General features: G+C 35.5%; 1 protein-coding gene across 3 annotated transcripts; it reads right to left on the minus strand.

Moving 5' to 3' along the window:
* Window positions 1-1,251: 1,251 nt before the first annotated feature.
* LOC135686224 (uncharacterized) lies at window positions 1,252-27,086 on the minus strand. 3 transcript variants are annotated; one of them, XM_065202414.2, is made up of 17 exons: window positions 26,877-27,086; window positions 16,887-16,914; window positions 16,519-16,560; window positions 13,417-13,578; window positions 12,960-13,045; window positions 12,449-12,572; window positions 11,830-11,880; window positions 11,036-11,190; window positions 10,474-10,530; window positions 10,202-10,268; window positions 9,573-9,727; window positions 8,022-8,078; window positions 7,224-7,293; window positions 6,268-6,468; window positions 4,198-4,419; window positions 3,534-3,880; window positions 1,252-2,667 (listed from the first exon to the last, which is right to left on the minus strand). In XM_065202414.2, exons 1-17 carry the CDS (start codon window positions 27,069-27,071, stop codon window positions 2,650-2,652), a joined length of 2,037 nt encoding a protein of 678 aa, XP_065058486.2. In that variant the 5' UTR covers window positions 27,072-27,086; the 3' UTR covers window positions 1,252-2,649. The 3 variants fall into 3 exon arrangements, with proteins under 3 accessions (XP_065058486.2, XP_065058485.2, XP_065058487.2); XM_065202413.2 differs by having other exon boundaries at window positions 8,022-8,081; XM_065202415.2 differs by having other exon boundaries at window positions 8,022-8,081; window positions 26,567-26,962.
* Window positions 27,087-27,276: the final 190 nt, after the last annotated feature.

Below are 27,276 nucleotides of genomic sequence, written 5' to 3' on the forward strand. Positions count from 1 at the left end.
GTCATAAATCCTTTGTGAAAAAATCTATGATCTTCTATGTCCACTTCATTGTTACTATTCAGGCGACGTGGCTCTTGTAATTCTATCCTTCCAAAGCACTGCGTACAGTCATCAATAAAATTATCTTTTAATGACTTTTATCACTTTTTATTCTCACTAAAACTTCGAATGAGACAAGCACTGAAAGTCTATTCAATTTATTTGCTATATTTTTTATCAAATTGTTTTCAGAATATTGTACTAATATTTAGTGTGATGCATATATTTAAGAAGCATTATGTCACTCCTTGTTTTGGTAATTAGTAATACGCTACAGCCCAAACATTTTAGTATAAATGATAGCACTGATTAACATCCTTGAAAACTGCTGCTTTGTCAGTCCATTTTGTCATCTGCTTTTTACATTCACGTCTGCATTCACATTTTCTGGACTCCATGATAAAGTATTCAGGTTGAAATACTTTCTAATGAATGAATAAGACCTTTCATTACAACACAATGATAACATCAGGCTGAACTAATAGTTTGAAATTTTTAAGTCCCTAATGTTTAATTCCTTTGTGGGCTCTTCTTTAATAGAAGTTTGTGCGAAAGAATTTGTCAGACAATTAGTAAAATGAGACTGATTCTTGCATTGATTCGTGCACCAAAATTTGGGTTATAGTCTAGTACAACTTTAAGAATGTTGTACAGTTTTTTGTAACTTTATTAAGAATGAAAAACCATTATTGTGTATACAGGAGTCAACTTGTGATGCGAGGAAATGAAAAAGATAATTTAATTGCTACCTATACTTGTTATTTTAAGGTCCAAAAACCAGATAAGCCATCAGTAAATCGAGCTGCATGTAGGAGTTGAACACAAACGAAGGCGTTCAGGGGAGGGGGGTTCAAATTGCCCCAGGGCCTTGTGGTCTTGTCCCAGATGACAAGAAAATAATTGCAAGAAACATTGTTGTTAAATTATTGATATGTTTTAATTGTGTTCCATTAATCTATCTTCTCCTCTTTGTTTTGATTGCTTATTTCATTCAAACGATTTTGGCAGCCTTTACTAAACCCTTCCACGATCTAGAATTTTGGTCCCTCCAATTTCAATTACATTTCGCTGGTCCGGCATTTAGTCACTCTATATCATACCGCAGAACATTAAAGAACTACAGCAGAACATTGCATAGTGATTGTCGGTCTAGCTCAATGAAACAAGAGTTTTATTGGATTATTTCAAGTTATTGAGAAAGAAGAAGGCATGTTGATTATGACTAAAATTCACATCCTTTATCTCACATCCGATAGGTCTTTTACACCTAAAAACAGCAAATATTTAAATACTTCCATGACAAGTGCAACATAAATATACAAACAAATAACTACTTTGCAGTGGCGATACTTCAATCTTTATTGATCTTTGATCTTAAATATAAACAACAACCTTTACTGCATCTTTAAAGCAACGTTAGCAACTCTCACAATGCATAGCCAATTCTGAAGGCAACTAACTGCAGGGCAAGTATTTTTTTACATAAAGAGGAGGACAATAGCCTATTATTTAAAACACTGACAATGGCTGCTGGGGCAATTGCTTCCCAGTTAGTACGCTAAAAAGGGCGCTGTCATAATGATAAACTCGTGGCTTCAAGACATACCACACGACTTTAACGATAAGAACTTAAACAACAGAGAACCCTATAATACAGTCTAAAAGTCTAAAAACATGATTCAACTAGACTTTGCTTAGGTATTCAAGGGACGGGTGTCAACCCGAACTTAACAAAAATAAGAACATAGAATGTTTGAAACAATAATTTCAGCTAGATCATTATATCTAAGTTGTAATAGCTCTAAGATCGTACAATGCAAATCTTTACGTTCTTCTTATTTAATTACATCCAGTGCCAAAAAACTTCGTCGGTCAAATGACAAATTTCATGGTGCCAATGAAAATAAGCGGGTGTCGTTTCTTATAGAACTCTTTAACTATGCTTGAAAACGTACACGAAATTCAAAATACTTTAAAGTATGTGCGCGTCTAACTCGAGATTTAAGCTTTGCTGCAATTAATCCTACGACAAGAAAAGTGAAAAACATATCCAGCATTCCAGCCTAAGCGCACTTCATAATTTCATACTTAAATAAACACAATTCGACATAATTAAATAATATAATTAAACAAACAACAGGGACTGGAGATTGCTACATGATCGTTTTCCTCTTCAACAATTAGCACAACATCAGATGTGGATGTTTAGATGTGGATCAACAAAGCTCAGTATAAATTCTTTGGACAAGAAAACGGGAAACGAAGATGCGGAGAGTGTAGAGGATGTCAGGCGTAAGCTTCTTATTAATCTTTAAAACCTACATCTAACTACACACTACATGTATTAAAACTGGTCTCTAGGCGTGGCAATTTTAGCACCAGCCCTTTAAGTGTCTCTAATGCGTTGCGGTCAATGATAGAAATGTTACCAGGCACCGATATCGAAGATACGAATCGAATCGGTGCTGTTTTTGTTCCAACGTGTTTCTTGCGTGTAAGAAACGAACATGTAAGAAACGAGTTTCTTGCTCCTTAAAATGCATCAACCCAGATCTCTCAAACAGCCGCCAGCTTCTTTACCGCTAAACGATGAACCATAACCATTTTTGGTCAGTTTTTCTTGTTACCCTTGGGGGAATAACATAAAACATATAGAGACTTAGAAACACAAGACAAGACAAGTCACAAGACAAAAACAGGTTTGGAATCAAACTGATACGTAGCATAATCATAAGCGATCAGACCACATGGATATGTTTAGACATTTGTATCCGTATGGCCTATTGAAGGCCAAACTCAATCTGTAGCTAGTTTGCAGATGAGCTACCTAATCAATGTCCATAATTCGGTTCGGAATAAACCCAGAAATACGTAGGCCAATATGGAGCTAATATATTTCTTTGTTTGTCAAGATTTCCAACTAGTGGAAAAGGAGAAACAAACAGTACATTAAGCTAGAGCACTTTCGTTCGACACTTATGAGGGTGTGGTGGAACGTCTTGGAATGACCAAAAGGAAAACAGGAATTTATTGCCGAACAAAAGTAAATATCACGTTTCATTGGCTCCTTGTTTTGTCCAATCAGCGACCGCTAATCTCTCATTTTGTTGAAGAGGCGAAATATAAATTTTTTTCTCTCGCCCATTTTTTTCGTCCTGCAACTGTACTGAATTCCCGTTTACATTAAATGTTTTACGTTGAAGAGTGTCAGACGAAAAGAGCTTTAGAATTATATGCTTTATTTCTGCTTTTTCGTACTATTTTAGAATAATGAATATTTTTTCACTTGATAATTGTCAGCTTTGATAATTGCTATGAGTAATCTATAATATGTTACATGTAACATTAAATGTAATTTTATTTAAAGTAAATATGTTACATGTAATGGTCACAGGATCGCGATGTATTTCCATGCTTCCTGTGGCATTGTCTTGTAGTATGTTTGTTCGCAAAATTTATGAGAATATAACAAATAATGAATAATGAATAGTTACCCGCAAGCACTTTGTCCGCGGGCAGCATAGATGCTGCTTTCTCTTGATATTAGAGACACACATATTGATTGCCTGCAAAGCACTGGTCTGTTGTTTGACTTTATTTTGCAGCGGCAGCTCTGGGGCAAATTCGGTAGTGGGAACATTTAAGAGTTTTCTTGCTAATGTATCCATTTGCTCTTTGACATTTTTCTCATTGAAATAAAGGGGCTTCAAAGTTCCAATCATTTTATCCTCTTCAAAGAGTATTGGTATGACTGTGGTTCCGTCAATATCCTTTGCGAAAATACAGTTGTGAATTGTCTTTTCGTGGCATTGTAATGCATGCTGGGATACTTCATTTGTATCTAAAAAATAAAAAGAGTCAAGTAAATAATTTTGACCAAAATTTGCTAAATTAAGGTCAAACGTTTTGAATGATACAACTTGTCGTATGCTGTACAAACAGGGCATGTCGTAAAAATGATAGTTTTGAAATTATGAAATTTACGTATAAATTCCTTTCGATTGTAGGACTATCCCCATGAAATTCTGACGTAACAAAAGAAGCTACTCGCAACTAAGGAAAGGCCACTAGTATAACGAATCTGCAATAAAATACATTCGAGAACATTTGTAGCAAGGTGGTTTTCCACAACCAACTAACAGAACCAAAAAGGTCTACCTTTGTAATTGATGAAAATAATGTAGTTTGCCTCTATTAGGTAATCCATTACGAAGAGATCTCTCCCGCCATGTTTGGCCACTTCGGTCTCCTTGACAACATCGAGAATGCACCTTATTCCTATGTTGTGAATGAAGTTCCCTAACAAGACGACAAATTGTTCGATGCATTCACATCCCTCTGGGTAAACAAGCAAAACCGTCTGAGCTTGTTCATCAGATCCTGTTAGAGGTAAAAAGTCAAATGTTGAGCAACTATTGGTCAGTTTGATAACTGATGGTGGTAACTTGCACGGACCAATGTTAAGATGGATCCCTTCAAAATAGATTCAACTGATCCCAAAAAGCCTTGAATATTGAAATGAACCCCCGTCACCATTTACAATCAGAAATGATTTCCCGCAAATAATTGGTACTCATAGACAGAGCTAAAAAATATATCGGAACTTGGGGATTAGGTTCCAAGTAAATGTTCAGAATTGACAGTAACATTTAAAGCAAAATACAAAAATTGAACTCATTGTAGAAAATCATTTATTTGCAATATCTGCCACAATGAAGCAACAAATCAAACCCAGACTGAGAATTTCTAATAGCTACTTATGTAAAATGTTTGTGGAAGCAAAATCTACGTGTGTGGAACTTCCAGTCAGCATTCCCTAATGCGTAAGGTTCCCACAAAGAAAAACACAGGCTGATTTGCAGGCATTCTTATAGATTAAAAAAACCGTAATGTATGATCGTTTTCAAAGTATAATGCTATTTAAGGATGGTTTTCAAAATATTTTTAGAAATTGGTGACGATTGTAAGCTGTATAAACCAATTTCAGACCCTTACTACAGACAGAAGGCTCTGTATTCACTTTGTAAGGAAATTTTCACAATAATTGGGGCGCCAGACTTGCTTCAACTCGGCGAGGGAGGGACAACTGCCCCTAGTTGCCCCCTTTATATCCGCCACTGTGGAAACAGACAAGTTATATGAAAACCACCTATCGTAAATAATCCTAATAGAACGTAATTTATCGCAAGAAATCACCAAAATTTGTTTCTCCCGACAAAACCATTGAATTACGATGAATTAAGATGAAATACGTTTTTTGATGTTCATATACCGTGAAAATCGTGGACCCTGAATGGCGATGAGATGCGTCGAAATACCTTATATGAAAAACCATCTTTTAAAGCAAAAAGGACTTCGTTGCAAAGTACATCAAAAGCAAATACAATGATTAATAACGTAGGCCAAATATAGCTACAGATGATGCAAATCAAACACATTATAAAATCTTAGTACAGCACATTATCTCAAAATTTAAGCCCAACGACAAAAAACATCCTGCAACCAACCATAAAGAATAGCATTACCGTCATCATAATTTTTTGGTTTTTTAGTTGCATTAAGATAGAGATTCGACCATCTTTATTTGAGAGTGAAATGTCAAAAGAGATAAGGGCTCATAAAAACGCTTTCCGAAACACCTTCAAACGACATCTTCCCCAGCATCAATTTGCAAGCTAGAAATAATACCCTTGGACAAAGAAAATGGCACAAAACTATTTTAGATAATAAGTAAATGTACAAAAGTAGATTAATTAAAAATAGATTTTCGAATCTAAAGCAAAAATATCTGGTGTCAAAAATATCAAAAGCATTGTACTTCTTATTGATAACAAAATCTACTCTATATTACTGTAAACAATTTGCATCCATTATACTCCGAATTTTTAGAAAAAGCCTTATCTTTAAGTCTAGTTGTCATTTTTAAAGAATCTACCGATAGTCTTAATATTCAGAATAACAAAGCTTTCCAAAAATTGAAAACACGATTTTTCTTAAATGTTTTGATAAAATAATACCACTTTTGGTGCTCCTCTGAACATCGGCATACGAACGATATGTAATTTTCAGCTACTTTGAATTCTATAGAAAATTATAAACTAACTTTGAAAGTTATAAGACAGTTCCTAGCCTCCTATGGTCTTGTCGAGTAGCTTGATTTTAGAACTAGAGACTCTTACAGGCGTTTGCGAGGAACTAAATGTCAAACATAAATATCACAAAACGTACCAGAACTTTGGGCCTCTGATAGAAGCACGTTTCGTTTAGCTCTTTGACAAATCTTCAGCCTCAGTCGCCAGCTATTTCGCCGAGCAAAACATATCAAACAGGCAATAATTAGCACAACCAGAAGAACGCAAACGATTGCTAAAATGCCAAAAGTTCCCACAGGTTGACCACCACCACCTTGCTGGGTTTTTTTCAGTGCCCCTGTAGATAGAATTTAAACAAAAAAATTCAACAAAACCCGTTCACTTGGGAAAATGTCTTAAAGCTAAGTATGCAAACGATACATCTGTAACGAATGATGTAACGTGTCACGTGATAAAGAATCTGTCACTTCCGTTTTAACAAATGTATTACGTTAAGTGTTTTATGAAATGATCAGTTTCTTGAGTATCGGAATGAAGTGAGGTATGTTATCTTGTCTCTCTCTCCTTGCCGAACCTAAACGCAACCGTTACACATCAATAATGTCATTTTTGTTTCTTCAGAAACAACTAAGCATAAAAAAGGATGACCGACGAAGATAGAGAGTTATCCATGCTTCAAGCCATAGAGACATTGTCGAAATCTGATATATTTTGGCTGAAAACTGCTACCAGGAAGATCATATGAGTTGCAGTCTACTGGGTTCATAAAAGAACAGACAGTATTTAGTAAAGAGCTGAAAATATTATACAATTGGCCTGAGCATAGTGCATGCTCTTAGCATGTTAAGATATTAGAACCCTTCCCAGTAGTCTGTTTACTCTTGCAATATTTTTGCATGCAATATTTTTTGTGAAGAAGCATCACGTTTCATAAAAAAACAGCCACGACTCTATTTCATTCATACGCTGTCTCTCGTATGACGTCGTCGTTATGTTTCTGTTTCATATCCATTAAGCTTTAAAAATAAGAAAAATACTCTTAAATGAAAAGTAATAATACTGTCTTCACTATTGATAAAAAATAAAACTAACCTTTGCAAGAAAATGGCACCGAAGTCATGATAGCAAGGGAAATTTTTCGAAACCTCAGTATGACATGAACCTACAGACATGAAAAGTAGACACAATATAAATATCATTCCTAATTGAAATGGCTTAATTTTTTTGTGCTATTTTACTTTACTCAGCCTAACCCAAACTCCAGGCAGTTCATCAAAAAACCAAGTCCTTGTCTATCTATATTTGTACGGATACTGTGTAATATGGTAAACTTCATTCGAAGAGAGGGCTTCAGCTCACAACATAAAAAAACACAATACAGTCTGTAACTTTTTGAGCTTACTTTTCATAGATAAAAGTTTTGGATACGCTAAGAACACAATGACGTGAAGATTTTTGAATCCGTTTTCGGTTTCATCGCGTACTTGTAAACAGGCGCGAATGTGCTGACCAGTTGTTGGTATTCGCTCTTCATTGCTTCCTATTTTCAATTTTCGAAGACACAAATATAAGCAACATTAAAAATATGTAATCACAAGTGAGAGGATGGTTCAGCGATTAGGATCCAAGAGTGTAGGGTTGGAGCCCTTGACATGACCAATCTTTCACCTAGAGTAAGAGGAGTAGACAGGTCTCTGCCACTTGAGGTGTAGAAATTACGATTTATGGTCCCATCGAAAGGGAGGACCAGGAAATTGCTCGATAAACAAACTTTCTCAGTGTACTCAAAACTACCTTCGGAAGTTAGACAGTAAGTAGTGAATACAAATAAATACAAATGATCAAACTTTATGAACAAAATAAACAGCCAAAACATAGATCTCTACGTACCTCGAAGGTATAGCTTGTGTCTGTCCGCAGCCCTGATACTTTGAAAGAATCTTTCTCCTGCTAAAAAAACACATCCCTAGCAGATAAGTGACGTGAAGAATTGACAATTACTAAAGCAACGCGAGGATCACTTCAGATCCAAAGTCGTTTTATCTTCTAAACCTGACTTTATTGACATTAAGACAACCAAAACATAAAGCAATCATTTCAAAATCGACGTCAGTCTTCTCGTGTCAAGTTTCAAGCCTGTAGAACGCATGTCCAAAATTCTTATACTTAGATGCAGAAAAATAACTTACTTAGAGTCAACATAGATAAAACTTAAAGAAATATAGAGGTAGCCTAAGCACTTATAGTTGGCTAATATGTACGGTTCACCATAATTATATCACTACTTTGTTTTTAAATCAAATTATTTGGCATCTTCTGTTCTCTACATACATGAATTATACTGGGAGCTTTTTTCTCAGAATGAAAATTCCAAGACGTGCCTACATTTTGAGTTTCCCTTATGACTCTTTCTGAACCCGGACAAAAGCCATTTTTCCGAAACTATGAGAATCCTAATACAGCAGCGACTCTAGAAAACTGTATCGTATCATATCTATGCCTTGGGATTAATAGACAGTATTGTAACATATCTATGCATTGGGATTAGTAGACAGTATTGTAACATATCTATGCATTGGGATTAGTAGACTGTATTGTATCATATCTATGACTCGGGATTAATAGACAGTATTGTAACATATCTATGCATTTGGATTAGTAGACTGTATCGTATCATATCTATGCCTTGGGATTAATAGACAGCATTGTAACATATCTATGCATTGGGATTAGTAGACAGTATTGTAACATATCTATGCATTGGGATTAGTAGACTGTATTGTATCATATCTATGCCTTGGGATTAATAGACAGTATTGTAACATATCTATGCATTGGGATTAGTAGACTGTATTGTATCATATCTATGCCTTGGGATTAATAGACAGTATTGTAACATATCTATGCATTGGGATTAGTAGACTGTATTGTATCATATCTATGCCTTGGGATTAATAGACAGTATTGTATCATATCTATCCCTTGGGATTAGTAAAGTGTAGATACTACTTTGCTGGTTTTTGTTCTTTATTTTCAGCAAAATTTTGGCTTTTGGCTTACACCATCTCATAAATTCGCTAAAGCTTACAGAAAGATAATAGATCTCTTGGCTTTAAGGCTGATTTCAGTTACCTTTTGATTTAAACAAATGGTATATACAAAATTGAATTCACTGCGAAATTACTTTTTGATTTCCACAAGACGCAAATTTCCCATGTTCTGATTAGCTTTCAGTTACTGCAACATATTTCGCCGGGAAAACGTAGCCTTTTTTGCGAATTTATAGCGAAATCAAAAATCAAAAATCACCTTGAAAATCACCTAATGACAAAAAAAGATGCAAATAAACCAAAATTTGCAGCAAACTCCATCAACTTGATAACATGAGCATCGCATATGTAATGCAATTGGAATTTGATGCAACTGGAAATGTAGACTTACTCTCAAAATCTTTACAAGACGGCTCCAATGGAGGTTGTAAGGGACTGCTCTGACATACGGATTATACTGAAGACTCTTCCTAAACTTAATCCTTTCCCAAGAAGCATAAACAGTGCCATTTTTGCATTCAGTTACCCTTACACGAGGAAGCTCACCTGGATTTAGAGAGAAATTCGCTATGAAGTCAGTTTAAATAAGGAACAAATTTTAACTGCTATGTGCAAAAAGGCAAATTTTGAAGTATGAATCGGAACTAAATACACAATAATTCGAATAAAACCACTTATACAGATTTGCGAGAATATGTGATCACAACAGTAAGTTATTTTGATAAACGAGAAAACTACAAAAGTAAAACGGAAGTGAAAGTGTGTAGCATGGCCTGCAAATTCAACCAGATATATAAATTTCATTAGCTTATAGGGTTCTATACAAAAAAGTTTGAATATTTTCCCCCATTTTCCCATGCGCTAAATAAATCCAATATTATTCATAAAAATACGATAAAAGGGTCTTCGTACGCTTAGAGAGGGGAACGGATGCGAAGAGATTTTTCCCAACTACTCTAGGATAGCACTGGTTTCACCATCAGAAAGGAAATTATTATAATAAATTTAAAGAGTTAAAACCTGGACAGGTGAAATCGATTGAAGAATGTCTTTGGCTCTCTTCTTTATTTCTATTTGTGTAGAAGACCTGAAAATAATCAATTGCCTTTTGTTGACTATGCATTGTCACAAATTGCAATGCAATGTATATATATTGCTACAAATAAAAAAACAACTGTTCCGCAAAATTTATAATACATATCAACTTCAGAAATGTAAATTTAAAGATATATATAACTTAAATATTTTTCAAACTTAATTCATTAATTACTGTTTTAATTACTGTCACCTACCATTGCAAAATACTTGAAGCCCTCAACAAGTTCACTAACAGTTGCATTTTCCGTCTCCTGTAAATGAAAAAGCTTTTAAAACATTACTGAATGATACACTTTTTGTTGTTGCAAAACTGATAACACTGACACTGATAAATAGCAATTAGCGATACCTAATTAGAAAAAACTTGTTAAATTCATCTTTTTAAAAAACATATCGGTTAGAAAGCCTAACATCAAAATTGTAGCAAAATTTAAATCAAGTGCCTAACAGAAGGCTCTGTTAATAAAGATATATTTCAGAAATTCCAAGGGGTCTAAAACCCCCATACACATTTCGATCCCTTGCTGGTAACGGCTCTATCTGATGTTAGATCTTTCGATGTTTTCGAAAGAAATAAAAAAATTTATTGAAAAAAAATTCTAAATGTCAGTACGAGGGAGCTGATATGGAATTTTGCAAGTTAACAAAACTTGGATATGAGCAATTGAAAGCAAGAAATAAAGTTAGGAAAATTTTCTCTTACGCAAATAGTAAAATATACATGGTAGTAAAAAGGTCAGTAAATCAAGAAGTTACCCCATTGAAACTCTTCTGGTAAATTGATGGGTTTCTTCTATTGTCAGGTATAATCATCAGATGGTATTCTGAAATTTCTACATTGTCGATTCTTGGAAACTGAATTTGGATACTCCCATTAACACAATCGGTAGTATTAAGATAGGACGGCAGATCTGTAAGACGATTACAAAGAATCAAGTCTAAACAATCAGATTCATTTATAAAATTTTAAGCATTCTAGGAATGCATAACCAAATAACAGTTTACAATTTGCAACTTACTGCCTGACTTTACCAATTTACTAATTACTTATTTGAATCTGACTAAGAGTACTTTCTTGTGCGTTTTTTTCTGTTTTTTTCTAGCCTATCGTCAATTTAGATTACTAGAGGGGCCTAAACATTTGAAACAAACCTCGAGATACTATGGAAAGCGTTTCATATCTTACGGAATAAAATTGCGAGCTTTTCGAATATGCCCCCTTTTATCTGTTAAAACGAACTAAATATTTCCAGTTCGGATTGTCTTTTATTCAAAACGCGGGCTGTATTCCTCTCTCAAAACAGCACACCACACAAGATTTTTGTAGAACAACAGGATTTTTAAAGATTTCCCGGGGACTTTCTCGAAGGGATTTTCGCGCAATGTGTACCAGACTTTAGCGAAGTAATTTGCTCCTCAATTCAAAAGTCATGCTCACTCAATAATTCAAAGTTTTGCCATGCTTTCGCAAACAACAAATTTACTCGATGCTTTATCATTAAATTCTTTTTTCACAAAAATTTCAAACAACACAAAAAATTTTTACTTACTACAATCCCACGGTAGTTTTTCCTTGGCATCTTTGAAGACCTTACATTTATCTAAAAATGAACGTGGGAAATTAGAAGGTGAATGCATAAAATAGCTATTTTAATATAAATTAAAGGTGAGATGTTCCTTAAAAACTGTCAATATAAAAATTGGTGTGGTTCAGTTCATTAAAAAATCAAGTGATATCTTTGGTAGCCATCCATCAATTAATTGAAAGTATTTGTGTCAATAATTTCATGGAACATTTAAAAATCAAAGGATTTTGTGGCTATCAGGAACGGAATTACTGGGGGATGTGAGACGTGCCACAATACTTTTGTGGACTGCGGTAAATTCTGCCTCGATACGGTACAAAGCATTTTTTGTAGTTAGCAGTAACAAAATGATGCAAAAAATTACTCTATTCATCTTCTTATCCTAAAGTCAAAAATTGAATATTAAAAATTGGCCTTTCCATTATTTCCAGTTGCTTTAAGGATGTGGCACCAAATCCCCCCCCCCCCCCCCCCAACCCAACCCATCCCAATCCCCCATCCTTGTCAGTTAAACCCGTGCTTGGTTGCTATACGAAGTATGCATACGAGAAAAAGAAAAGAGAAAGTAATACATGAAGACTACCTGGTATCTGTATTACTTTGTATAGACTGCTTTTGCCAACACTTTTAAAGGCAGGAAGACTGATAAGTGTTATGTTGTACTTTCCTCCAAAAAGCACATTATCAAAAGCATATGAGACGCGATCCTATAGAAGTAAAAGTATTTCATGCTAAACAAGTCTAATTTATAAGCAAGAACATAAATCAGAAAAAGGGCAATGATATCGTAGGGACAAACACTGCAAAGTAAAGCATGTACTGGAAAGAAGAACCCAAGAACTGAGAACCTCAGACAGTGTTTCTTAAATGAAGCACTTTTTCAGCATAAAACACTTCAAGGTTTTTATATAAAACACATTGTCCAGTTTATTTCATCACTAAAATATCAATTTTGAATGATGACCTAATGCAAAAATCTTGCCATTGCCATCTACACCTTAAAAATAAGAGCCATATATGGTCTGACTTTCGAAAAAGTGGAATTTTCAAAATAAGTAACTATAATTAAAAGAATCAAATGTTTCAAAAACAACCTTTGAGTTCAATTGTATGCATATTGTCTGCAAACCATTGGTCAGCGAAGCAACTGCTATTTGATAACCACAAAGATTATTCAAGCCTACAAAAAATCAATAAATATTACATAGAATTAAAAGAAAAATACTGAAAACAATCTATCCAAGACATAAGAAATCCTGAAGAAAAATAATGATAAAAAGCTGGTCCATGCATGGGCATAATAATAAAACCTACACTTTTCCTTCAACACTCCTAAATGCTTGATTATTTTATGTTAAGTCAAAAACACCAGAAACAAAAGATCCTTTTTAGAAAACACTTGAATCTTATCAAACACTTCATAGTCACCTCGGGTTGCAAGGGCAGGATGGCAAGGCCCCTCTACAATCTTGAGTTTTGTTCTTTTTTCTATCAAGGGTTAGCTTTATCACAGATTCATTGAAAAATGACTAAAACCATGCTTTTTCTTACCAAATAAAGGCTTTTTCCATGTTATCGCAAGTTGTGGTCTCTTTGTAGTTTCATTTAAAAAATATTCTGATACATGCAACTCTGCAGGTGGGCTTGGCTTATTTGGGCATTCCTCTCCATTGCAAAATGGACTTACTAGACCAAAAGGAATGCAGCTGGCAACTAAAAAAGGATAGATTTCCTATCAATAAAGATCTAAGTTTGCCTGACAAAAAGATTTAAACATAAATGGCTACAATAGCCTTAATGAATGACTAACCCATAACATTGTAAAAAACAAAACTGTAGTGGTGTGCAATGGGTGCGTACTGGATAACACATTGATAGCATGGAATTTTTGGAAAGAAAGAGAGCTTTTTAAGAATTGAACTATGAATGGCCTGTAAAATATTTCCAAAGCTGGCCTGCACCTGTAGGCCGTAAGCTGTGTCAGATTTTTATTTGGTTTCGTTGCCCCCATTCCGGCACTACGTTTAATAAGCATTTTCCTGTGTGTTTTTTCGTGCTGATTACGAATCTTCTTGTTGTCAACTGTTAAAACCTGCAATTCTCTTGAAATTCAGCTTCAAACTTCACCATTCCCGCGCTTAAGGTGTATAACATGGAATGCCGAAAGCCGATGCTGCTTAATTATTCTCGGCCCTATATCACAGTCCGGGTAATACCTAAGTACCAATTGCTTTAAAATAAACATGGCGGTCGGCTAAACAAATTTCTCCTATTACGTTGTTTGATACATTCTTGACATTCTTGCTTTCCAGTAGCGGCACCAAGGGGTAGTATGGACGGTTACCCCCCCCCCCTCTTGCAAAACATTGTCCAGATATCCTCCTAAAATTGATAAAAGATGCACTGGGTAGGGGCAGGTCATATTTTTCAAGATTTGTCTATGAAAATGCACCTGGCATAAAAAACAATTAAAATGAGACAGTAAAGGCGTAGTCTCCTGGGTCACGCCCATAACCCTCCCACTCTGCTACAGCTGGCGCCACCACTGTTTTATTTTTAACCCTTTTACAAAGCTTAAATAGCTGAAATGTTTTTCATAAAATTATTGATTTCAACCTGATGTAAGAGAGTAAAGTACCAAAAACCATAAAGGGTCATCAACTATTCAAAACCTGTATACGAGAACAGGGCCGCGGAGAGAATTTATGGGCCCCGGGTCAGGACAAAAATTAAATTATAAAGCATGCCTAAGGCAGACGCTTCTAGGAGGTATGGGGAATGCTCCCCAGAAAATGTTTGAAAATTATGGTTGCTTAAACTGCTAGGGTGGCTATTTTGGTTGCTAAAATTGTCATTGTGGCTAAACTGCGCCGGTGGCAATGGTGTAGATAGAGGGGGTCAGAAGGAGCAAAAACACCACTGTAGAGCTAAACTGCTATTTTTTCGGAAAACCTCTGCTCTTTTCAAAAATTTCATGTGGTTGTCTATGTTTATCTAAATGTTATGTTTTGATGGGAGAAAATTTGTATCTAAATAAACATAAGAATATTCAATATATCAAATGATCTTTTTTCAGTTCTGATGTCGTTATGTTATGTTGAAATTTATGAGAAAGATATAGAAGCTTGTTAGATTTTTGTCGGAAAATCCATGGTTCTCACCCCTCCTGTGAATTAGAAAGAAATAGAAAATAACAGGTACAAGATGATACGTTTAAATAACTGTGAATAAAAAACAAATGGGTTAGGCGCAAGACTTAGGGATATTTAATGGAAGAGATATGATTTATCACAAGTACATTTATTACTTTAGGCAACTCTTTATTCTGTTCCCTTCCATATCGCACTGCTTCATTAAACCTTGCACTTCTTAAATACAATCGATATACAATGTACGCATCAAGTAGCATACTTACCATACCTGATAACTGATATCTGATACCTGACAATTTGAGCTTAACTGATGTCTTAGCACCATAATGCATGAAAATGAAATTTTCTTAGAAATTCTTAAAGGCTAGAAAATGAAAAACGTTCCATTCATTAACTAAATTGGACTACAACAGACACACTGTTGCAAATAGATGCGAACGCCATAGTGTAAATCTGTATGACATACATATTGCCCTGTATGTTACCCTGCAATCGCATTTCGTAACATTCAGAAGCTTTTGAACTTCTTTAGCCCTATCCAACAAAGATGAGAAATTCTTAACAAAAATTTCTTCACGACTTCATGGACCTTTATCATTATTGTCTCTAATATTATGTTTTGTTAATGTTGATGGGGAGGCTGGATTATTACTTAGAAATTTTGTTCAATTGAGTTATTATTTATGGGCCCCCGGGTCAGTGACCCCCCTGACCCCCCTCTCCTCAGTACTGTACGAGAATAGCCTGTACAGTATGAGCAAGCTTACTCGCATTTGCCAACTGTAAGCTCGTTCATGCTGCTAACTACGGTGTTAACTACAAAAACAGATGGTTTTGACCATAATACATGATGATGTTGTGATGACGTCATCAACTGTTAAAAGGCATCTTCTCAGACACGAAGCGTTTGACAACGCTCTAAGTTGCACGTTTATATACTAACTTAAAGTGATCTAGCTAGTGAGGGCAGTTTCTGTGTCAAAAAATGTTTTTTAAATAATTTGACTGTATCGATGACGTCATAAAACCTAGAAATTATTGACCCCCGTATCTCACGAGATGCATGTTTGTCAGAGTGACAACAACTGATTTTATATCAAGTAACACATTATGAACAAGAAAAAACAGTCGTGAAGTTGTGCCCGGATGCGGGCAACGAAAATTGATTTTGGAGCACCTTTTTTGGTCACAGCTTACGGCCTACTGGTAAATAATAAAAATATATGATTCCTTGCTAAATGCATCCCAGAAAAACATCAATCTAGCTAATGTTTTTTTATAAAGAAGGTACTATGAAAGTCAGAAATAAAATTTCAAAGTGTGTCTTTTTTTCATCATACAAAACTTGAAGATAATAAACAAAGACAACAAAAGAGTCCTACAGTTTTGATATGCCTCCTCAGCACAACAGCAATACCCTTGTATCTCTATTACAGCAGGTACGGGTTTTAGTTCTTTTTGAACAACAATCTCTAAACTTTAAGCTTTGTAAAAATCTCACCTTTTCTTCTTTCATAATTTCTAATTAATGACTTGCAATAATCTGCAGAAAAAATATAAATCCCTTAAAAAACATGGCACAGAATTCTATGTGCAAATGGCTTACTCCCAAAGGCTGAGTTTCTACCTCAATAAATTTACTGAAAGCATATAAGAGCAAATTTACAACTTAAATTGATTCACAACTGATTTGATTTGCTAGAGCCTTTATCACCATCAGAGGAAATATGATCAAAATTAGGTATAAATTTCATATCAAAAGATCCAAAGAAGATTTAGTCTAAAGACATGCATTTTAGGACTTTGTTTCTATGGATGAAAATCATTTGTTACACCAACTTAAACCAAATAAAAACTGAAACTACTAACCTGCTTCTCTCTTTGACACCCTTTTAAACTAAAAACAAACATATCATATAGTGCCTCGAGCAACATAACTTGGAAAGCTAAGAGGTAATGGCAAACTGAAACATGAACAAAGCATTTTAGTTCCTAACAATATGGAAGAAAACCAGAGATACAAAATTAAGAAAAAGTTTCAAATTTAGAAAAATGTCTATTTAGAAATATAGAAATATATTTTTGATCAGACTGAATAAAAATTGCTTTGCATTAAAAATATCATAAGGGATGGGCTCTTTTTAGATTAAATGATCAGGGGAAAAAATCCCATAGGATAAGCAAACAAGGGGAACTAAGAATTTTATGTAAATCTGAATACTTGCATTTGTTGAGAACATACAAAAATAATGAAAAGCAGTGTTTACATGTTCAATTTGGAACAATACTAAAATGAGTACAGTTAGGCCTTCCATTGACATGGAACCAGTCAGGCAGGTTGGTTTCAAATCAGTACTGACAGGAAAGTGACATACAAAAATCACTTTATGAACTTGTTTCACTATTGATTCTTAGGCTTCAAAATTTGGTTCATATCATGGATAATTTAGAATTCAAAGTTGTCCAAGTTTACACATGTCCTGATCTCCTGAGACAAATTCAAGTCACAAATTCAATTGCCCAGCAATTTTGGAATGATTCCAAATATAACCTGCTCCATCATGAGGATGTTTTTTGGGAATGGCTAGGAAGGGTTACTAAAATGTTTAAAAATCGATCTAACATGAACATACATAAACATTGTGATATCATGATTTCTTATACATGATTTTGGGAGACTATCCCTAACCTAAAATGTACAGCCATTATGTTTATCTAGAACATCAAAAGCTTCAGTCCCAAAAGTTGCTGTAGCTCTATGCTTAGCATGCAGAAGAACACTAACAGCCTTCCCCAAAGGAAGTAAATTTGGACAAAATCTTCTCTCTCTTGTACCCATTTTCTATAATATCATTTTAGAAGTGCTAGATATTGTACATTAAGTACTGGAAAATGCGGCGCCAAAAATTTTGGTAGATTAACCCCGGTGAAAAATCTTGCAGGATCCTACAGGATCCTGTGGGATCCTAGGAGGATCCTAGATTTTTAGGATCCTGGACAAGATCCTACCAAAAATCCTGCAAGATCCTGTGTGCATAGGATCTGATGCAAGATCCTACATAAGGATCCTGTAAGACAAACACAACTTAAGATCTTACACAGGATCCTACCAAAAATCTTACAGGATTTTAAAACAGGATCTTGAATGGGATTTTGCTAGGATCCAGAATGACATTGTAAGATCTTACAAGAACTAGATTAGGATCTTACACATAACAATTCCAAGATCCTATTGGATTGTGACATGGATCCTGTCAGGATCTTGAATATAAAGATAGGATCCTGTACAAAGTCAAACAGGATCCTGTTACATTCTGACCAGGATCCTTCCAGCATCTTCAATCCTAAATGTTTAGGATCCTATACAAGATCTTACATAAGGATCCTGTAGGAGATAAACAACTGAAGATCTTACACAGATCCTACCAAAAATCTTACAGAATTCTAAAACAGGATCTTGAATAGGATCTTGCTAGGATCCATAGTGACATTGCAGGATCTTAAAAAAACTAGATTAGGATCTTACACATAACGATTCCAAGATCCTATTTGATTGTGACATGGATCCTGCCAGGATCTTGAATATAGCGATAGGATCCTGTAGAATCTTAAAGAGGATCCTGTTACATTCTGACCAGGATCCTACCAACATCTTGAATCCTAAGCGGTGGTGTAGTGCTATCAAAATAACAAGGGGGGCTCTTGCACAAAAAGTTGCAAAAAACAATAGAAAAATATAAATTTGCCATGTTTTTGGCATTAACAAGGGGGGCTCAGCCCCTAGCACTACACCCCTGATCCTAAGTGTATATCAATCGATTTCGTGGAATTTTGATGCAGCAAAGCGCAAGAAAAACAAAATATATGATCATATCAATCTCTGATGTATATAAATACCACACCCTTTAGTTTAGCTTTTTCAAATACATTTCAGAATTATTTCTTCATGTCACTTTCATGTATTGGCTTAAATCGATTTACTATTTTTAGGCATGCTCTTTTTAAGTTGAATTAATTCCATTTTTAAAATGGAACTTATTACTTTATGTGGCCCCTTAGATGCTAGACATTGATTCTCTGTTGCAGTTTGCCCCCTCTTCCCAGAGGCGTCAGCATAGGGGGGTACGGTGGGGGTGTGGTATCCCAACAATTTGTTGGTCGGCACAGTAAGGATTTTTGCTGGGCACTCGCTCTGCAACCTATTTGCAACATTTCTGTGTAGTTGAACTATCAAAGTATGGCACTAGAGTATAAACTTTGAAACAGAAAGAAATAAAAGCAGCATGCAAGAGTATTTATCTTTTGACCACACCCTCAAAGAATGAAATGCGCCCTTTTTTGTCGGCAAAAATCGCCTCTTCATCCCTCTAAACAATTTTCTTGGCTACACCCCTGCCTCTTCCCCAACTCTTGGGGGCCCTGGGCATGTTCAGGCTATCAATTTTCTTTTTAAGGTTCAAAAAGTTTGAAGTTTATCTAAAAGGCATAAAATTCGTCCGCCATAATTAAAGCATCAGTTTTATAACGGAGCAGCTTTCCATTTTAGCACTGCATAAAACCGTTTTGTCATTGCACAAATTGGTTATCATTGCACCCCAAATTAGATATGCTGTCGGGTAAATATGGTTATAGAAAACGATGTTGAACTGGAAAGAATATTTTTCAAATAACTTGTTTTCGACTTATTCAAAATCAGGGACTTTCAAGGGGTGATCGTGCTGTAACCGGTGTTCTGGTAGGTACGGGGATTCATAAACTGCTGTAATATAGGTACTTATTTCATTTTAGGTCAGTCTTGCGTTTATGCTTATATTTGTTCATGCTTCTCTTTGATTAGGAAATATTAGTTTGTCGCGTGTTAGTTTTTCATGTTTTCCGGTATAGTAATATTTTACATGCCCTTTTGCTCTACAAAGTTCCCCCGCGTATCCTAATATATCTAACACCTCCTACTAGTTCATTTACGTATTGCACGATAGATACCGACAATAACACCGGCAATTATTGATATTAGTTTGCTATATTGTAATGCTGTTATATAAAGTAGAGTACGGAGAAACAGAGTTAGTTAGTTAGTTAGAGAGAGAAGCGTGGTGCTTGCGAAAGGCCACTGCTATCAAACATGTAGACTCTAACTCACACACACACACAGAACGGTAATGGATGGAAAGGCTAAGAGAGGGCTGATGGCATTCAACCCGAGTGGCTTGTGAAAGCACTCGAGGTTTCGTTTCATATATATATAATTTAATGGCGTAACAGTGCTTGTGAAAGGCTGTTTAGTACCTAAGTTTCGATATTGTGTAAAAGTACGTCTTAGCTTTGGATGGAACAAAAGGAATTGATTTTGTGTGTCAAAACGTGTCATTTATTCGCTCGGTCAATCGCTCAAACAACGAATGGTGTCAGAAGTTTTACAAATATATAGCAGCAAATTTTACAATGGTGTCAGAAGTGGGATTATATGGTGCTGGAAACAGACCAGAACCCAGATTCACGAATCAGTTTAGGACATGTACCTCAAGATGGAAGGCGACGAACAACTGTTCCCGAGACGACAGTTCGAGCACCCTGCATACCATCCAGAGATGCATAGTCAAACCCAGTAGCTGGCAAATATCTCAATCACAGGACTTGTCGATTTCTAGTTTACGGACACAAAATATTCATTGGACGTTTAATTATTTTTCATTAGATTCACTTTAAGAATCGAGGACGATTCATTTTCCTTGATAGGGAGGTATGTAATATAGGTACTTATTTCATTTTAGGTCAGTCTTGCGTTTATGCTTATATTTGTTCATGCTTCTCTTTGATTAGGAAATATTAGTTTGTCGCGTGTTAGTTTTTCATGTTTTCCGGTATAGTAATATTTTACATGCCCTTTTGCTCTACAAAGTTCCCCCGCGTATCCTAATATATCTAACACCTCCTACTAGTTCATTTACGTATTGCACGATAGATACCGACAATAACACCGGCAATTATTGATATTAGTTTGCTATATTGTAATGCTGTTATATAAAGTAGAGTACGGAGAAACAGAGTTAGTTAGTTAGTTAGAGAGAGAAGCGTGGTGCTTGCGAAAGGCCACTGCTATCAAACATGTAGACTCTAACTCACACACACACACAGAACGGTAATGGATGGAAAGGCTAAGAGAGGGCTGATGGCATTCAACCCGAGTGGCTTGTGAAAGCACTCGAGGTTTCGTTTCATATATATATAATTTAATGGCGTAACAGTGCTTGTGAAAGGCTGTTTAGTACCTAAGTTTCGATATTGTGTAAAAGTACGTCTTAGCTTTGGATGGAACAAAAGGAATTGATTTTGTGTGTCAAAACGTGTCATTTATTCGCTCGGTCAATCGCTCAAACAACGAATGGTGTCAGAAGTTTTACAAATATACCAGCAGCAAATTTTACACTGCGATAATCATCGCTAATGAAGTGAATTGTCGCATGCCTTTTTTACCAACCAATCAGAGGACACTTGGCAGTCCAGCGGGTCACATTTTGAACGAGACAATCTGTTGGTGGAAAACAGAAGAAAGACTTGCAAAATGCGACCCGCTGTAAAACGCGACCAGAGATGCAAAATGCTGAACATCTGTCAGGCGCTTTTTCCAAAAAGTCAAGATTGCAAGCAAAAGAATCGAGAAGAATGGATCCAGCCCAGCAGGTAAATGAATATTCTTCTTTGGTACTGTGCTAGACCAGAGATTATTTTAAAAAAATTAGAGTCTGACCTAAAACTGCTGCTTGAACATGTAAAGGCCAAGAAGACTAATTTCAGGAAACACTTTAAATGAGTAGATTTTGTGTGAACCTTGAAAATTGCACTTTAAAATTTCAAATTGCTCAAAAACTGTTTCAAACCGCCAACAGCCAATTTGCTACAAAGTTTAGAAATCTTTGTATCGTTTTAAATGTTCTTAGTGGGCCAAGTTTTTACATCACAAAAGCTAACATGCGCATTTTTCATAAGAAACTAAGCAAAATACCAGTTAAAATTTTCTTAACTTTATTAATGAATTTATTATTGAAAGTTTGCTTCAATACCAAGAACTAAAAAGCTACTTTATGGGAAAAAACACAAACAAACGCAACAGAATATCAAACGTAACAAACATCTAATCAGTTGTAAGGAGTTATATTCTTTCTATTATCTATGAAAATTTAACCACAAATAGGTTTCTTATCGACTAAAAGAACTAAATTTCGAGCAGCTTCTTAAAGTTGGGGGTGATGAATACTATTTTTTAATTTTTTGGCCATCTTTGGGCTCGTTCTTATGGAAAATCTGTAAAAACTACTAAAAAAATGCTATTCAGAGGATCATTTTCTGGCGCCTCGTTAGTTTCATGACGCACATCCAAGAGGCTTTCTCTTTTAAAATAGAGAGCTGGCACAAATCTTTCAACCCACTGCCAAAATTGGGGCTGTTCCAAATGCCGACAAGCTAAATTCCACTCAATTATCTAGATGACACCCCATTACTAGAAATCACATTGAATTCCAATTTGTTTTGTTTCTGTCAAACAATCGGTTGCAAGGAAATGGTTGCAGTCTTCTTGAAAGGCTTGATAGCGCAGACCCAGGTCATAAATACTTATAAGCAAATGCCACCATGCTACTTTTAATATGATCGTGCATTTCATAAATAATTCAGGCGCAGTGAGAGTCAAAATTCGTATTAGGAGGTTGTCGATAGACAATATTTCCTAAAAATCTCGACAGAGTAGCAAAATTTCGTACACATTTTCCAACAATGAGATGCTTTAGGAGGGCTGTAGCTTCCCTGACTTCAAGGAAAATGCTTTACACAAATGTCATAACGTTTTCAACTTATCTCAAACAAATATTAGCTCTCTTCTATATGAAAAATGCGTTTAGAACATCTACTTCATAAAAGACTGTAACTGAAAGTCTCAGTCCTCCAGGTTATGATAATTTTGTTGATAAAAAGGGGATTCTGACTTTTTTGTCTGTAAAAACGATTTTTTGTAGGTTACAAAAGAAAACAAACAAGTAATGTTCTGTGGAGATTTCAACCTTGGATTGTCAAGGCACGAAGATCTACCTCCTGGTCCCGGCAAGATATACAATTATAGCGATTTTAAAATATTTTTGGTTATGGCATGATTTGTCTTCAATCTACTATTTCCTTTGGCTAAAAGATTTTACGATTTTTGCAAGAAAGTCACATCTTTGGCCATAATACCAAGAGGTTGCGAAAAGCAACATTTGTTGATGTTAAGAATCAGTTGATGATGTTGATAAACTGAAATCGGTTCATAAAGCGTTCTACCATACTATGATTGAAGACAAAATAGTAGATTGAAGACAAATCATGCCATAACCGAAAATATTTTAAAATCGCTATAATTGTATATCTTGACGGGACCAGGTATAGCGGTACATTATTATATTCAAAATTTATAGGATTATAGTAGGGATAATACTGTAATGAAGTTCATAAATGCAAATAAAAGTTTGTCTGCCATGTAAACATGCAAAAACAAGAGTTCAGTGGCCCCCTTTGGTCCGTTGCACCATCCTTTCTTGTACTTGATGGAAAGAGGGCATGGCCATGCAAAACAGTCACCCTTCTGCGAGATTTTCATCGTAAGACATTTCAAGACTTAATTTTACAATGTAAAATTAAAACCAATTTCAAATCCTTATGATTCATCTGGAACCTTCTATTTTTTGAAATTTTAAATCTTTTCTCATTCTAGGTGCTTTCAATGCAGTTTAAAGAGAGTAAAATACAGCAAAGCAGAGTGAGGTTATAAACAGAACAATTAAACAGAAATGTCTTGACAAACTAGTAAATTAAGCATAGTTGATGAAGATGTAGTATACAAAGATTGTGACTTTATCAAATGTGAATCACATGAAACTTGATTTGCTCTCTACAGATCTACTTCTTGAACTCTTATTTGGTAGAAGGTCCTACAATATCCTTTATTAGGATCCTGAACAGATCATATACAGGATCCTGATTAGATCATATACAGGATCCTGATTAGATCATATACAGGATCCTGATAAGATCATATATAGGATCCTGAACAGATCATATACAGGATCCTGATTAGATCATATACAGGATCCTGATTAGATCCTATACAGGATCTTAAAAATATCCTGTCCAAGACCGGAATCATTTCCTACAGGATCTTGATGAGATCCTATTCAGAATCCCTGCACATATCCTATATAGGATCCTATACAGGATCCTGCAAGATTTTTCACTAAGGTTCAAGAAATACATAGGATCCTATTAAGATCTTTTAAGGAATAATTTTATTCTTATCAGGATCCTGTAAGATCTTATTAAGATCCTATAGGATCCTATAAGATCCTATAGGATCTTGTACAGAATCTTGCACAAGATCCTGTAGGATCCTTTACCAATATCCTGTGAGGATCCTGCGAGGATCCTATACAGGATCCTGCAAGATTTTTCACCGGGGAATTTTCAGTGGAAAAATTGTTGGTCATATTACTTTAAATTTAGGAGTAAATTTGTGTAAATCTTTCAATAGGAAGAAAACATTTCAGTAAATATGTTGCTAAAATGAGGAACAAGCGGAACAACCGGAAATGTGAATTAATTTTTAGTAAATAACATGTGGGGGTGTTAATAATTCAACTCTCTGAAGTTCTTATGGGCTAGCACGTGCACTATCAAGAGGACGTCAATCATGTCTTTGTCTGTTTCGATGGCTCTGTGATTTTGCCAACGGGCAGAGAGAATTCATGGGCCCGGGTCAGCACAAAAGATAAATAGTAAAGCATGCCTAGTCTCTGTTGGAATGTGGTTAGCATCCCCTCACGGTATATTTTGAGCGTTCACTCATTGATGTAACCGATTACAGAACAGTTTATCATTGCCACTAGCGCGACAACTGTTATTTTTTACTCTTTATAGGCCAGTGCCTTTTTTAAGAAATTTTAAGTAGGGGGGCAATTTTTGAAAAGGGACGAGATAAACAAGAAAAAATGGGAGATAAGGGGTATTTTCTAGGAAGCTTTTATGATCTCATACTTCAAAGGAATTCATTTTGTATTTCAAATGAAATGAAACAGCTTTGTGTTGATACTTGAAGTTAAGATATTATTCAAGAGTGAAAATATGCCTGATCAAAGTCCCAGAAAATCCATTAAAAAAACTGAGAAATAAATTTTCTATTTTTGTAAGTTTCTATAGTTTGTTTCAAACTTTGATGTTGGGACGCCATTCCATGCAATGAACAGTTTATTTCTTGATGTTGATTCCCTTAATAATGTTGTATGCAGAAACACTTCTATCAACAGTCATACTGTCAGGTGCTACAAGGATAATGGCAGACAGCAACTGAGTCAAGTATTTCTTTTAAGCGTGTATAAAATCCTCGTTGAAAAGTCTTGTTTGGCCTGAAATCAGCAAAAGTATCGAAGACGTTATCTGAAAACTCTTTCACTTGATCCCATGATATGCCTGGATTATTCAATGAAATCAGACACTCTAGGATGGAAGGTAGCCAAAAAATCACTATGCTAAAAATCTCTTTGCAACAGAACTGTTCAAAGATGAGTGGAATTGGGATGAATCATGCAGACAAAAAACACAATCAAATTTGTGGCACAAATTTATGCCTAAATGTAGACAAACAGGTTCCACAGCTAATTTTGCTGTCTGACCCTTACATTTTCTGTGCTGTTGCTTTTACTAATCTGGAATGAATGGCCACCACATTGATACAGGAATTAAACAGTAATTTTAAGGACTTTATTTTTTTAAGATTTGATTCCTATACTAAAGAGTGCCAATAAACATCTTCATTTAGTTTTGATCCACTAATTTCCTTCAGTTTTCGACTGTATAAAAGTCTCCCATGTAAACTTATGAAATCACTGTCATGTAAACACTTATGATATCGTATTCCAATCGTTTTAGAAAACTATGACTTATGGCTTCTGCAGGTGTGCCTCACAATTCTACGTAGTGGTGGCGACAAACAAGGGACTATTCTCTGGGGTCAAAAATCTCTTGAGTGCGGGGGCAAAGTCGAAGGATGGTAGGGCAATTGCCCTCGCAAGTTTATTTCATCATATAGTATATATAGTATGTTAAAAAGGGCCCTGTTATAGGCTGACCTAGTATTGCATTCCTTTTAAGGTTTGCAGGCTCATATTTGGGTGTAGCGTTCCAGAAAAAAACATTATTGTGGATACAAGTTTGAAGTAAACAGACAAGGTTTACCTGTGACATACGATTTTTAAAGAAGCAAGAATGAACTCCTTATGACAGCTTCCTTGAACAGAAATATTCAATGCTGTGCGAAAAGAGTGAAACTGTCTGCAGATCTGGTGGATATCGTGAAACATAGAAAAATTTCGTCCAACCCTTAATATTTTTGAGCTTCCGCATCAATTTTGAATCATTCTGTAGCAGTGATCATAGTGGCTGGTTGACGGCAAAGTTTTCAGTGCAAATATGAAATCGGGACGACTGCACTTTAATGAAATATAATCCAAATAAGTCAAGGACATATTTACCGAGCTATCATCCTGATATTTGACACCAATTTTCTCCGAAGGTCTTCTCGCGATTAAACTTTCTGGTGGGTCGAATCCTACCCTGTAACAATCTAGGCCAGGAAGGCCATAAAAAGAAACAAATGCGAAGTAAACAACGACAACATTAACTGGAATAGATTTTTCAGTCCTCATCACGGTGTCCTATTTTCTACGCAGACAGTAATCGAAATAAGACAGTAATCGTCATGTGTGCTTAGACATAAAATATAATCATTAAACCGTGAAACACTCATTGAAATTCGTAGGACATGCAGAATAGACCACTTACTGTGTTTCTATTCAATTTTCCTGAATTGTCTCTTCGGTTTCTTAGCAGAATCCAATGAATTCGTACATGAACTCTTTGTAGTTTTGGATCGCTACGGAGGAGCACGACAACTGACGCCAGAACAGTGGCGGCTAGTGGCGACTTTATAAAAAAATCAGGGGGGGGGGGTTCAGTGCTGAATTTGCCAATTACCATAAGCCCTCGAATTAGCCCGGGGGTGTAATTGTGGAAATTTCTGTAAAGAGGATAACGTCTTTTCGATTTTTTCCCAAAATTTGGTAACGATGCCTGAAAACTTTGACTATGAATTTATGAATTAAACAAAATGTTTGCATCGATCTCGAATACTAAACCCGTGAATAAGAGGATTTTGAATTCTTCATCATTTGAACGATATAAA

This window comes from Rhopilema esculentum, chromosome 6 (assembly GCF_057945365.1).
Source record: "Rhopilema esculentum isolate cy_ngs chromosome 6, ASM5794536v1, whole genome shotgun sequence".
Taxonomy (NCBI): domain Eukaryota; kingdom Metazoa; phylum Cnidaria; class Scyphozoa; order Rhizostomeae; family Rhizostomatidae; genus Rhopilema; species Rhopilema esculentum.

Coding starts and splice junctions, on each gene's coding strand:
- LOC135686224 (XM_065202413.2), bottom strand. CDS start 27,071: ATGGTAATTGGCAAATTCAGCACTGAACCCCCCCCCCCTGATTTTTTT. Junction 16,915..26,876: donor GAAAATTGAATAGAAACACA/GTAAGTGGTCTA, acceptor GTTTGTTTTTAG/TTTAAAAGGGTGTCAAAGAG. Junction 6,469..7,223: donor GGTGCCATTTTCTTGCAAAG/GTTAGTTTTATT, acceptor TTCTATCTACAG/GGGCACTGAAAAAAACCCAG.